The sequence below is a fragment of the Amborella trichopoda genome, chromosome 4 (genome assembly GCF_054954075.1).
Source record: "Amborella trichopoda isolate Santa Cruz 75 chromosome 4, AtrichopodaSantaCruz75HAP2 v2.0, whole genome shotgun sequence".
In the NCBI taxonomy this organism is placed as follows: domain Eukaryota; kingdom Viridiplantae; phylum Streptophyta; class Magnoliopsida; order Amborellales; family Amborellaceae; genus Amborella; species Amborella trichopoda.
The window spans coordinates 5,517,373-5,532,283 of record NC_142339.1 but is presented as its reverse complement, the minus strand read 5'-3'; the positions used below and the strand labels follow the sequence as shown (position 1 = coordinate 5,532,283).

The 14,911-nt window shown below is 34.4% G+C and overlaps 1 protein-coding gene across 1 annotated transcript; it reads right to left on the bottom strand.

The window, feature by feature from the left end:
• Positions 1–9,840: 9,840 nt before the first annotated feature.
• MS1 (RING/FYVE/PHD zinc finger superfamily protein) lies at positions 9,841–12,980 on the bottom strand. Its single transcript, XM_020670353.2, has one exon. The coding sequence runs from the start codon at positions 11,332–11,334 to the stop codon at positions 9,967–9,969; it is 1,368 nt and encodes a 455-aa protein (XP_020526012.2). The 5' UTR covers positions 11,335–12,980; the 3' UTR covers positions 9,841–9,966.
• Positions 12,981–14,911: the final 1,931 nt, after the last annotated feature.

Genomic DNA, 14,911 nt, shown 5'->3' with positions numbered 1-14,911 from the left:
GTTCAAAAAGAAAAATAATCACCATATGTAGTGATAATATGTTGCGGTAGTTCATGTAGTCATATTCGTTGTTATTTGTTATTGCAAAATACCTTTTTTGACAATAATATTTCGTACATATCAATTACAAACATTTAGAATAATACAAAATGCAAGCTCCAAACATGGCTACAACTCAATTATCAAGAACATACATTTTTTGCATTAAAAAATTAATAATAAAAACAATTCTTCAAAGAGCCGGCTAACATCAGTCATTCCAACTTAAAAATCCATGAACAACAGATAAAAAAAATACAGTTTTGTATTGAAAATATAATAACATGCATTTTTTTGCATAAATAATCCATCAACATACAATTTTTTCAACAAAAACTTTAACAATAAAAATTTAAAATATGGTTTAATACCTCATGATAATTAAAACCTTGTCACGATTTTCACATCTTTTCGGAAAATCATCAATTTTCAAAAAATTCGATCATGAAAAAAAAAAAAAAAAAATTACAGCAAACTCAAACAATAAAAATTAAAAATTAGGTTTAAATGTTTAATACATCATGATAATCAAAACTTTATCACGATTTTCACATCTTTTCGAAAAATCATCATTTTTCAAAAAATTCGATCATGGATAAAAAGAAATAAAAAAAAAAAAGTACAGCAAATTTTCAAAAAATTCGATCATGGATTAAAAAAAAAAAATTAACAAATTTTCAAAAAGTTCGATCATGGATTAAAAAAAAAAATTCATAAATTTTCTAAAAATTCGATCATGGATTACCAAAAATTCGATCATGGATTACATAAAATTCGATCATGGATTACAAAAAAAAAAAAAAACATAAAAAAAGAAAAAATTCGATCGTGGATTACAAGAACAAAAAAAACAATTCCATCATGGATTACAAAAAATTCAATCATGGGTTACAAAAAAAAAAAAAACACAAAAAATTCGATCATGGATTACAAGTAAAAAAAACAAACATTTTGATCATTGATTACAAAAAAGTCGATCATGGATTACAGAAAATTCTATCATGGATTACAAAAAATGCGATCATGGATTACATAAAATTCGATCATGGATTACAAAAAAGTCGATCATGGATTACAGAAAATTCTATCATGGATTACAAAAAATTCGTTCATGGATTACATAAAATTCGATCATGCATTACAAAAAAAAAAAACAAAAAAAAACAAAAAATTCGATCGTCGATTACTAAAAAAGAAAAAAACAATTACATCATGGATAACAAAAAATTCAATCATAGATTACAAAAAACTCTATCATGGGTTACATAAAAAACAAAAAACAAAAAATTCGATCATGGATTACAAAAAAAACAAACATTTCGATCATGGATTACAAAACATTCGATCATGGATTACAAAAAATTCTATCATGGGTTACAAAAATAAAAAATAAAAAATAAAATTCGATCATGGATTACAAGAAAAAAAACAAACATTTTGATCATGGATTACAAAAAATTCGATCATAGATTACAAAAAATTCTATCATGGGCTACAAACAAAAAAAAAAAAAAAATTTGTTCTTCACAGAGTCGTTTTACATAAGCGATTTTAACTCAAAAATTCACCTCCAAGTGAATAAATTACATCCAATTGACTATATTTTCTGATAAACAACAATATAAGGAATCAAAAACCTAAATTTTTAACACATTATTTCTAATATATCATGAAAACAAAATCAAAAGGCGGAAAAAAAAAAAAAAAACAGCGGAATTTGGTTCCGCAGACATCTCACTGTTCATATCAAATTTCTTGTTGTAATTGACCAGATTACGTAAAATTGAAAATTTTAAAGCATACTAGACACAATAAAGATTAAAAACCCTAATTATTGAACTCATTTTGTTCAAAATATGCCATGAAATAAATCAAATGGCGGAAAAATAAAAAAACCCAAAGTTCTTACCTGTTTTTGTGAACCGAAGCTTTCAATCTCCAAAAAAGTCTGTTTTTCTCAACGATTATCACAAATTAGTAACAAAATCTTTTGATTTACAGCTTTAAGATCAATATGCCTACAAATTTTGAAAGATTCATGCCCTATTTGGCATGAAATTTCAGAAATGGCGGAAACCCTAAACCCCGAATTTTTCTTGATCCAAAAACAACCAATTTTTCCACCATTAAATCGTTGAAAAAGCTTAATAAAGCTGTTTACAGCCTGCAAAACAGATCACGTGCCGAAAAAAACAAAAAAAATGATCAAAAAATGACAAATTTGAAAAAAATCCGTGAAGAACACTGTGCAACCCGTGTTCTTCACAGACTCGCCGATTCCGCACAGTGAATCGGCGAGTCACTGTGCGGAATCGTCCGGTACTCTCTAGAACCGGACGATTCCCGGTTTTTGAACCGATCCGGTCCCTTTTTCGTGAATTCCGAGTCGAACCGGGCGAGTCCGGTTCGACTCGGCGATTTTTAAAACGCTGGTTCAAACTGTTGAGAGAGAGAGTATTGTAGTATGGTCCTTACCCAAAGGGTAATATAATCCTTTAATTCTTTTTGGTACCATATATATATATATATATATATATATATATATATATATATATATATATATATATATATATATATATATTACCCTTTGGGTAAGGACCATATAAATATATATCTATATATATATATATATATATATATATATATATATATATATATATATATATATATATATATATATATATATATATATATATATATATATATATATATATATATATATATATATATATATATATATTATTTTCATTGTAAATGTAGAATGCAGTGATTCGTATGAAATGGGTTTTTCTTCTTCTTCTCTTTCTCGGTTAAAGTTCCCAATCTAGGGTTTTCAATTCTTAACATGGTATCAGAGCCAGTTAACCCTATACATCTTTCAAATCAACCATCTTGACATCAAGATGCATGGACATGAGAAAAAAATAGATTTCAAGTTTTGGAAATAGTGTATTTTGTAACACATTTTTTGAGCATTGATCTTTAAGATTTTCAAGTTTTCATAGATCTGTCGATCTATACTATTTTTGAAGCTTCAAACTTTATAAATAAATATAAAAATATATTTTAAGGCTCTTACAAAGATTTTCAATATTAAAACCACATTTATGAACACTATTTGAAGGTAGGCTCTAATTTGATTGTTTAGAGCCTAGGTGTCACACCCCAAGAATTTACAATATTGATATTCCTGAGATGTGACCGTCAAATCATATATACATCTCTTGATAGGACAAATTTACACTGACGAATTCTTACAAAGTAACAAAAAAAAAGCTTAGACACAACTACAATATCTTCCAAAGTTGATCTTGACGAGGACACAAAATGAAGCCGCAATTATCCTGAAAAATGTTTACCATAGTTTGATGAATTTGGCTACAGTAAGTGATCATCATAATCCTAAAAATAATCATGGTTGAAAGATATCAATATTTTCCAAAATGAGATCTATTAACAGAAATGCCTCAACAATTTCACTTTCAATAAATGCATAATTTAAGTATAATCCGAGTAATTGAAATGCTTATAACACTTTTAACGACAGACAAAATTCAAAGGATTTCACAAAATACCCTACTGGCGTCCCAAGTAAGTCACCTATATACCCCATCAGCGTCCTGATGGGTCCACTTAATCCCTATCGACGTCCCAGATAAGTCCACTTAATCCCTGCAGGTCCACTTATACCTTACCGGCGTACCGGAGTCCACTTAATCCCTACCGGCGTCCCAGATAGGTCCACTTATACCTCACCGGCGAACCGGATGAGTCCACTTGCATACTTAAATTATTTCTAAATCTCTTTAAACATTCGAAAGCAGCAATATCATGTACTCAACATATCACTGAAATCATTAATATGAATTTCACATAAACCATTAATAACAGTCACTCTCTATAACATTTCAAAAATAACCAATCAAATATTTTGGGCTCAAATTTAGAAAGGTAGCAGTTTGTAAAGGCATTCTAGCATAATTGCCAATTTAATATGTATAGAAAAACTCTTATAAAAATTCAAGAATACGGAATTATCACAATTTATGGAATATCAATTCACAAATAAACATTTCACAACAATACTATAATCAATTGCAAAAATGTCAATTTTTAAATAATAAGGCAGTCATTTGCATATGAATTTTACAATGTCTAAATATTCAAAACAGTAGAAAGAAATATCACAATTTTACTAAAAGCAGAAATATCACATTTATTTCTAACAATAGACAAGAAAAATAAATAAATTTATTTTTTTAATTTACAGCATTCAAAATTTCTAACATAGATAAAATATCACAATTTTTATTAAAAAGATTATTTTTCAAGATAATGAGGTCACGTGCGCATAAAATTTATCGCGCCTAAAATTCATGCTAATAAGCAGAAATAATTATTTCATTTTATTTTTAAAAAGAATGGATTATTTTTCGAGACAATGAGGTCACTTACACATAAAAATGATAAAATAAAGATTCTAGACGGAAATATCACTATTTATTAAAAATAGACTATTTTTCAGAAAGACGATGTCACTTACACACAAAACTTATAAAATAAAGATCCTGGACGGAAATATCACTATTTATTAAAAACAGACTATTTTTCAGGAAGATGATGTCACTTACCCACAATTATTTGAGAGGGAGCTTCCGATAAAAAAATTCGGTTCGAGAGATAAGTTCATTGTGTTTCGACCAGAGAGAGAGATCTCTAAATTTTGTTTTAGGGTGGGAGTGCTCACATCCCCTATTTAAATTCTTATAACGTATTATTATATTGTTTTATTACGCTCTACCTCATACCTGAGGTGTCGCGTTAAAGCAAACTTTTATCGTACGAAAACCACGTTCGCTAAAGGACGTTGCCAGCTGCAAGCAGCAGGAGGCAAAAGGAGGCAAAGCAAAAGTTAAACCAAAGTAAAAGTTTTGAAAAGTAGAGATGGTCCCTAAGGACCATCATGTTCAAACGAATCATTATGTATTCAAAGTTTATTTTCTTCTTTTCCTCTTTTTTTTTTTTTTTTTTTTCAAAAGTTTAGGATTGTTACACTAAGCTTTATACAAACCGCACCCTAATCTTAAAGGCCACCTTGATGGGTCTAGTGGACCACTAAATGAATGTGTCTTTGAGAAACCAAAAGCAAATCAAAGCATCAATATGGATGTGTCAGAGGTCTCCTCTAAGAAAAAAAATTAATTCTAAGTTTCTAGAATGGTGAATGAAATATAAAACATTGATGAGCTGGTTACTTTCTACCCTATCTGATGACTTGCTCATTGAAGTGATGCACATAAAGACATCTCAAGAAGTGTAAGAGATCATTTATAACACATACCACAAGGAAACATTTGCTAATGTCCTCCAACTCAATATTGAATTGATTAATTTACAGAGAGACTCTAAATCCGTGACTGAATACTTGAACAAGTTCAAAATTATACGTGACCATCTTGCAGTTATTAGTAGTCCAGTAAGTGATCAAGATATGGTTCGTTATACACTCAAATGTCTAAGTCCAAAGTTTAAGTCTTTTGAGACCTCATTATTAACCAAACCTCAATTTCCTTTATTTTATGAGCTTCAATCTTCTCTTCTCACATATGAAGCTCAATTTGTATTTTCATCAAGTGTTGAGAATAACCCTCAAGCACTTCTTAGTACACCATCATGGCAAAGAGGTGGCTATAGTCGAAGGCGTGGATGTTATGGAGGTAGAGGTCGTAACCAAAATCAACAAAGTATTCTCGAAACCAATCCAACTTATCACCGACCCCAACAACCAAGAGTGGGCACACAGTCTCATGGGACTTGCAAGTTTTATGGACGACATGGGCATATTGCAAAAAACTGTTGGGATATCAAGGGTAACTCATCTTCTCACAATGCATTAGCTTACAACTTCAGCAACCTGGCAGTCACCTCACCAACCAATCGCTCTTGGATTATGGACACTGGTGCAACTGCTCACATGACAGATGACAACTCACAACTTTGAGGTACGATTCTTTATCACGGTTCTTGTATGGTATTCACATGAGGCAGTACTGCCTTACCCATAACTCATATTGGAGTTGTCTTTATTTCCACTTCCTTTGGCTCTTTAACCATTCCAAATGTCTTACTTGTACCCAAATTAAAGAAACAACGTATAGATGTATCCCAATTTACTAATGATTTTCAGTGTGGCTTTGAGTTTACTCCTCATGGTTGTGTTGTGAAGGATCTACAAAGCAGGAAGGTGATTGCTGAGGCAAGGTCTTTATGTACTCTAAAATGATCAATTGTATGGTCCTATTATGTCCATCTCAAAAGCTAAAAGAGGAATGTCGTTTTTGTGGCATGAGCGCTTAGGTCATCCGAATTTATTTGTTGTTTGTCATCTTGGAAGATAATTAACTCTCCTAAATTTTGTTGATGATTTACCTTCCAATTCATTGTGTTCATCTTAACATTCTAAAGTTGTATTTAACTCCACTGATAGAAAAACTACTGCTCCACTTGATCTAATTTACATTGTTAGTGTGGGGTCCAGCACCAGTTACATCATTACCAAGCTCTCGGTTTTATATAATTCTTGTGGATGATTATACTCGATATACGTGGGTATTTTTCTTGAAACAAAAGTCTAATGTTTTCGATTGCTTTGTTAAGTTTCATACCTAAGTTGAACGCCAATTTGCTTGCAAACTCAAAACTCTTAGATCTGATAATGGTGTTGAATTTACCTCTCACACTTTGAGAGAATATTTGAGTCAACATGGCATTCATCATCAATACCTATGTCCATATACACAAGCACATAGTCGAAATATAGAGCTATGAGTATTGTAGCAGCAGAAATTACTTGGTTACGTATGCTACTTCAAGAAATTGGGGCTTCAATGACTAAGTCCACCACTCTAGCTTGTGATAATCAAAGTGCAATGCGACTAGCTACAAACCCTGTATTTCATGCTCACACTAAACATATAGAGGCCGATTATCACTTCATCAGAGAAATCTCTTATCATATGCTATTTCTATAGTATTTGTTCCTTCATCACATCATATTACACGTTCACCAAAGCATTGAATAGAGCCAAACAACTTGAGTCAATAAAGAAGCTCTCAATGCACCAAATGCATGTTCCGCTTGAAGGGGGTGTTAAGAGAGATAGTAGCATAATATAGTCCTTACCCAATGGGTAATATAGTCCTTCAATTCTTTTTTGTAATATATATATATATATATATATATATATGTCATTGTAAATGTAGATTATAGTGTATGAAGTGCGTTTTTCTTCTTCTTCTCTTTCTCTGTCAAAGTTCCCAATCTAGGATTTTCTATTCTTAACACAAACTACTTCTCTCTAGAAAGATCTTGAAAGGATAAACCCCACTTAAATTTAAACTCTAAACAATCTTAGCATAAACATTAGTTCAAATTTGAAACGAAATTGACTCAAGTATAAGCTAGGTTCAGATTTGAACTGAAACCAACTCGAGATGTAGCAACTTCCAACTCGGATTTATTTCTTTTCCTTGGCCAGTGGCGGTCACACTTGTGTGCAAATGAGTGCACTTGCTTTCAGATGATGCAGCTTTGTGATGGTGAATCCTTTTGACATGAGATTTTACAAGCCGATAGACTCAAATTGAACTTCGATGAAAGTTCAGTGGCTAATCCAGGCCTGGCAGAGGTGGGTGGTATCATTCGTGACTGCCTAGGAAATATATTGTTAAAGTACTCGGGTCCAGCTGGGAATATCACGGCAAATGAGGCGGAGTTGAGATCATTGCTTCAAGGTGTTAAATTAAGTAAGCAATTTAACAAACCAGTTATGGTAGAAAGGGATTCACTTAATGTAATTGAGTGGATAACGAGAGAAGTTGATTTCCCTTGGCTTTTACATAGTTTAGTAAGAGAAGTAAATGTGGAATGTGAAGATCTGACAGTGAGGTTTGGTCATGCTTCTCGTGAATCAAATATAAAGCCGATCGACTTGCTAAGAAGGCATTGCTTTGGTGAGTTTAATTGTTGTTATTTTGTGATTGCTTTTGTTTTTGAACTTTTTTTTGTTTTGATATTACGATTGTAATAACTGGTTTCTGGGCTTTTTGGCTCAAGTATTTTGATGTTTGAGTTTATGATGATATGATTGGTTAAATATTTCTCAAAAAAAGAAAGACTTAAAGATGAAACAATTTCCAAATTTCACTCCAAATAGATTATTAACTAGTGAGATGATTAGCTGAAGTTGAACCATTTATGCTTTTGACTTTGTCAATAAATCAACGTTTTGTGGGCCCAACCGATTTCATCGTAAAGGATTATAAACCTTGAAATTTTGATATTCTTGTAGAGGAGTTTATCAGGAACACATCCACAAAATTTGGTGAGAAAACTCTACATATATATATATATATAGGAAATTTGGTGAGAAAACGCCATATATATTGGGAGACATCTTAGACTGGTGGTGAGGCTGTTGAATAGTTTTGAAGCTCATGTTGCACTTCCAACTGCTTTTTCATGAGAGATCTTTGGGCCACCACCTTCCCTTAGACGATGGGATCTCGATTCAGGAACCCATTCAAGTCTTTGAAAACAATTCCTTATAGATTTATAAAATCCCAATTTTAGTGGTCAAGGATCATATTGCTTGATAAAAATGTTCCTGGCAGCAAGTGGATATAAGCCTTGGCTTCCTTAGTGTGTGAATGAAGGGTCAAATTATCTCCAAATAAGCTGAAACTTCAAGAAGAGTCTCCCCATGCCTCACATAGGATATCTAAGACGTTTCAAATCAATCCCAAACATCATGAAGGGACCGATGGTCAAGCCCTGGCTTCAGGTGGGTTCGGAGATGTATCAAATGAAGTCCGAATCGTATGAAATATAGTGCCTTGCTATGAACAGCTCCAGAGTTTCATCATATTCTCATATCATCGGATGGGTTTTCACAAGGACAGGTAGCATAAGCCCCTCTCGACGAACGATGGACCTCCAGACACATCCAATCTTATCCAAACTTCCCTGAATTTGGTGGAGAGGAATATAAAGGATTTGGGAATGTATATCCCAAAGTTTGGTCTAAATTTCAGATTCCCTGTTACTGATTGGTCATTGTGATATGTATGGTAACCAGCTGCTAGGCTTTTTAGGGCATATTGCACATAAACTTTGGTCTAAATATCCGTTCTTGCTGGTCAGGTCTTGCACTGGTCTATTGCACATAAGATAAGATAGTGCCTAAAAGATGGTGTTTACCCTCGAGTATTTTAGTATCTCAAATTTTGGGGATGCAACCTGTTCAACTTATAGATCAACCTCAATAAAAAAGATTCCGAATTGTACCTTATATGCACTTGAAAAAAATAATGTTTCTAGACTAAACAGAGACATTCAATTTTTAGATGTTGAGATCAAAGTGTTAAAAAACTCAAATTTCGAAAAAAAAATTTAGATTAACTATCTTCTGATTTTAAGTGTTTCCCAAAATTTTAGATTGAAAAAATTCCTCCCAATTGGGTCTTCTGGTTGAGGGAGTAGAAATAATCTAAGCATAGTATATGTGCTCCTAAGCTAATTTTTAATGAGAAGTGCACAACCCAAATAGTGAGATAGGTTCACTATTGGTCACAAGTTAGAGAGATTAAGATTGTCTATAAAAAGATTATTTATCTTTTGTACATGAAAGTTATAATCGTTATTGTCCTTTAAATTTCAAAACAAGTGATTATAAGAGTGCCATTAAATACACAAGAAAAAAAAATTAGACTTCGTAACTTATGATGATTGTGACCTTTATATACAAAAAGATAAACAATCTCTTTATTTATAATTCAAAACAATAAACACAGAAATTCAACTAAAAGAAACAAATGCAAAGAGTTATGTGGAGAGAGAAAGGCCCCTCTAACATACACCCCACTTGTTTACAGCGAAGTAGGGAGCACAACAAGGTCCTGTTCACATCGGGTGCACAAAAATATGGTAGGAATCACATCATCACCGTCCACTCTCGAGCACCTCGCGTGTTGCCAAACCTCACATACATCACAACACACCATTCTCTCTCCATCCTCCTCTCTCGCTCCGCACAAGCAATCCACCACCCCTCCCTTCTCTCTCTTCCCCTCGCACCACACCGAGCCACCAGGCACCCTCCCCCGTGCCACCACCTCGTGCCCAGACTTGACCATCCGACCCACTGGGTCCGAGGCTCTCGCACCCACCACCTCGGCCACGAAAATACCCCTCAATCCAAAATAAATTTCACCGAAAGCGCTCTCCAACTCTCTCTTCAAATCCCCAACACTCGCCCTCGCTGGAATCGATACGAACTCGGCCGGAATCACAACTGACTCGGCCGAAACTCTTGCTCCCGAAATTTCGCCATCCGCCGAAATGTCGCCGTTCTCGAGTGAAACAGAGCACAAAACCCGAACCATGGCTCCTTCATGGCTCGATCCGCCCCTGTCCGTGGCGGCTTCGTAATCTTTGACCAAGTGTTTGGCGTCGAGCACTGCCCTTACCGCCTCTTTGATTGCCGGGAGATGGATTCCAGTCGCCGGAAAACCAGAATTCCGGCCGTTATCCCTGAGCACGTTCTTGTACAAATAGGCCAGGTCCTTGGCCACCTGGGACCTCGAAATCTGAGAGTGCGCCATCTTCACCCCTGAAATATAGTTTTCCGGCCCTGAAAACGGATTCCGGCAAAGATCCTCGAGCCTATATTCGAGCACTTTAGTCACAGGATTCAGGACTCGTCTTATGACTCGATCTCCGATTACTTGATTTCCGAGTGCTTTGAGAACAAAATCCAAAAGCCCTGTATCCCCTACATAAGCTCGAGCCGAGTCTCTAACCTCTTGCCTTGAAACCCATCGATTTTTAGCCTGGTTTAGGGCTTCGATAATAACACAGGTAGCCATTTCCAGGCGCTTCGCCGACCATCTACAGGCAGTTGCTGGCGCCGGGAATCCATTTTCCGGCGACGAAAGGCAGTTTTCTGACGACGAAAAGCTGTTTTCAGGCAGCTTAGAGTGGAGGTCAAGGAGCAGTTTGAAGAGGTCGGATAGGGTTTGCAAGGGAGAGGGAGAGAAGGGCTGGTAACGAGAGAGGAGGAGGGGAAGGTGGACGAGGGCTAGGGTTAGGTTTTGGAGGGGGGTTGAGCGCAGGGCGTGGAGAGCCTTGAGGTAGGCGTGGTGGGTGAGGTTGAACGAGCCACGGACGAAGCGATAGGACCAGCGACCGAACCATGGCTCGCCGTCGGCCACACCGTGGAGCAGGCGCAGGTGCATGCGCCGCGTCTTAGCCTCGTCCACTAGGCTGATCTTCCTGCACTAATCCCGTTTATCACAAGAGGCGACAAGCCATCCCAGGTTAATTAGCGGGTATTTGTTAAGGAAATCACTTTCAATGGTTAAGGTTTGCAACACCCGGGCCTGCTCTAGTCCAGCCCTAGCCCTGATCCTAGCCCGGTCCTTGCGCGGTAGAGCCAGGCCGGGCTGAAAACAAATGAAGAACGACAGGACAAAAAAGCAATAAAAAACGAGGGTCAGGTTGGTTGGGTTGAATGGACCACAAGGTCCTACTTTTTTTTTGACCGGGCTCCCGACCCATTGCCAGCTCTACAAATCGTAGACATGAGGGTTTAAAAAACAGCAATCCGGATTGGGAGCCAAAGGGGCTAGGTTGTTTCCCCCAAAATATCGGGAATCGGCCCATCATTCGCTCTATGAACCAGTCGGTTCCGGTAAGTTCTCTAACAGAGTTGGCTTGGTTATGTCAGATAACTGACCTCACCTTTTATATTTTAAATTTTTCAAATTTTTTGTTGTCCAAATTCTTTTAATTAACTCGGACATAACTGATTTTCTTGATAGGCGATCCGGGTCACCGATCTATTTTTCTAAACTTTGGTGGATGTGCTTATCTTTCTTTTTAATGGAGATTTATCCAAATATATCAAAATTTCAATTATTTAGCATTTTATCCTAAGCATATTTTGATAAATTTCAAAACCCATTTTGATGTTTGAAATTTGATCATTGAACTTGGATCATAAAATACGAATAAGACGTTAAGAATATAAATCTTAGGTGTAGTTTGATACATTCTCTTTTTTTAATCTAAAGAAAACAATAAATCGTTCACTTCTATGTTGTTTTTCTTCACTGCTCTTTTTCTCCCCAAGGCAGGAAAAACCGCCAAAAATTTTCTCAGCGACAAGTTGTTAATATTTACTTACGGGATTGTTTCCTATAAGACCATTTAATTTAGTACAAAAAGGTCAAAATCAGGATTAATCATTAGATGCCAAATTAAAAAGATGAAAATGTGTTACAAAATTCACGAAATCTTGTTTTGAACGTTGTGCCTAAACAATGACAAAATTCTGAACAATCCATTTCAAATCTAACGGTCAATGGTGATTTTAACTTCGATGTATAAAAATTCAGTGGTCTTATTTACAATATTGGCCATGCTATGGAATCACAATCTACACTCTTCCATTATTCACATTTGATGGCTTAGATGATGTAAAGGTGCCATAGGAAATTTATTTGTGCTCTTTGGATATAATCGTTATGGGTGTGTCACGAAGTTCAAAAAAAAAATTTAAAATTTTGATTCAAAGTCAAGACACTCTTACACCCACCTAATTGGGAATCTGATGGACAATGAATATTTGCTACCTCCTTGTACTAACAACGGCGGATCATTCCTTCCAAGCAACCTACATTTAGCTACTATAAGGGCCTATTTAATTATGGCGATAAATTCATGTGCACCACAAATTCTACCGTGTGAAAAGAATAATGGAATTGAAAAATTTGAAGAGTGGAGAGTTTTTCAAAGCATGAAACGAAGTCGTCTACTTCTGGATTCCTTTTTTATTTATCTAGGGAGATTGCTCATTTCTGCCTTTTGATAAAAAAAACAAAAATATGGGATGGAAATTTTTTAGTTAAAATTTATTTTTTTTATTTTGAACCCAAACTACATAAATCATTTTTCTCCCCACAACCTAAAAAAATAACTTTCTTGTCGAATCCCCCATCTCTCTCTCTAATTCAACATACACTCTGTCTTCTACCTTACGCTCTCTTCTTCCTCTAAGAAGTCTTTATATATTTGTTTCTCATATATATCTTTGTTCCTGTACATAGATATCTCGTCTATCTTGCACTAGCCTTTTTTTTTTTTTTTTTCTTCTCTCTATATGTGCCATATTTTTCTCTTTAGAGATCCTTTTTCATTTCACTCCTTTTCTAGGTACAAATGTATTTCTTGTCTCTATGAAAACCATTGTTAGCAAAATCGGCCATTCGGAACTGGCTAGTTAGCTAGGAACCGCTAGGGTTCCGAGTCCCATTAGGAGCAGTTTTGGGGATCTCCTAGCTTAGGGTATAACCCCATAAAATTTCAGGCCCAAAACCGGCCGGTTATGGATCGAATCGGCCGTGTTTTGGTCAAACCGGCCGGTTTTTCAACTAACCGAAATGGTTAATGAATATAACAGATTTCATGAACAATTAGCATAATAGCCTATTACTTTCAATTGAAGCCGGTATTTGATGCAGGAATTCACATGTCAATTTTTCAGCTCATTTTATTCTTTATTTTGCCATTTGTTTTTGTATTTTTCATGCTTTGTGGTTATAAAACACTATTTATTGTCTGTAAAACAAGAAAATTTGAATCCAATATTGAAAAATCAAGAGATTTTGTAGACTGAAATGGTGAATTTTCACGCCTTTTGAAATTATCACCATTTCATCAATACCACCTTCAATAGCCAATGGTTTTTGCTGAAATTTTAGGGTTTTTAATCCTAATCGAATCATCTACCATATACCTCTTTCAATTTGTTTAGAAAACAAAAGATCGGGGGTTGATTTTGGCCCGAAAAGCTGTTGCTCGAAGAACCTATGTTTCATCCCAAAAAATAGAATTTAGATCAATTTTTTGGTCTTTCTTATCAAATTGATTTGTGTATTTTGATTATCAAGGCTTCATGTATCACATAAACTAAGTATGCTTATTTATTATTGAGTAAATATTTTTATATGAATTTTTTTCTTGCTCGATTTCACATATCTGGATTTTTCATGATTTTTTCAATTAAATAAAACATACTTAATATTCTTTTTTATGATTTTTGGTGCATTTGAAAGGGTGATCGAAGCCTTTACTTTCTAGTTCTTGTGTGTTGATTTGTTTGATTATCCAAACATTAAAGGTCATTTCTTGTTTGAAATGTTACTTGATTTTAGGAGTTTTTGAAAAATCAATCTTTCATAAAAAAAAAGTATTTTACATAATAAAATTATTATTATTTATTAATATGGGAAGTGTTTTTCGATTTTTCTTAATAAAATAATATTTTTTGATAAATTATTTATTCTGATAAAATATATTGTTTTGATTTATATGATAAAACCTAGATGTATCGGCCTCTCTACCTTGTGACATCTTGTCTGTTACTGATGAAATTCTAGATGGACATGTAAAAATTGGTGGATCAATTTCTTTTCTATTGTTTCTAATTGTGATTAGTAGTATCTTGAAGTAGTGTAAAACTTGAAACTGAAATGCGTAAATATATATGTATGCTGATATTTTTGTAGTAATAAGCATAGACTAATGTCATTGTCAAAAAAAAAAAAGCATAGGCTAATATAATATTTATGCCTAGTTGTAACACCTAAATATATAAATTGCATATTTACAATGGGGTAATACATTTGTGGTAAGGTGTTGTAAACTTAGTATCAGATTTCATTCTAGAAACAAAAAGATTTATGTGAGCTGCTTAGGATCATGTACAGGGCCATAGTATTCAAATATTACTTTATATAAAAAGTTGTTTCA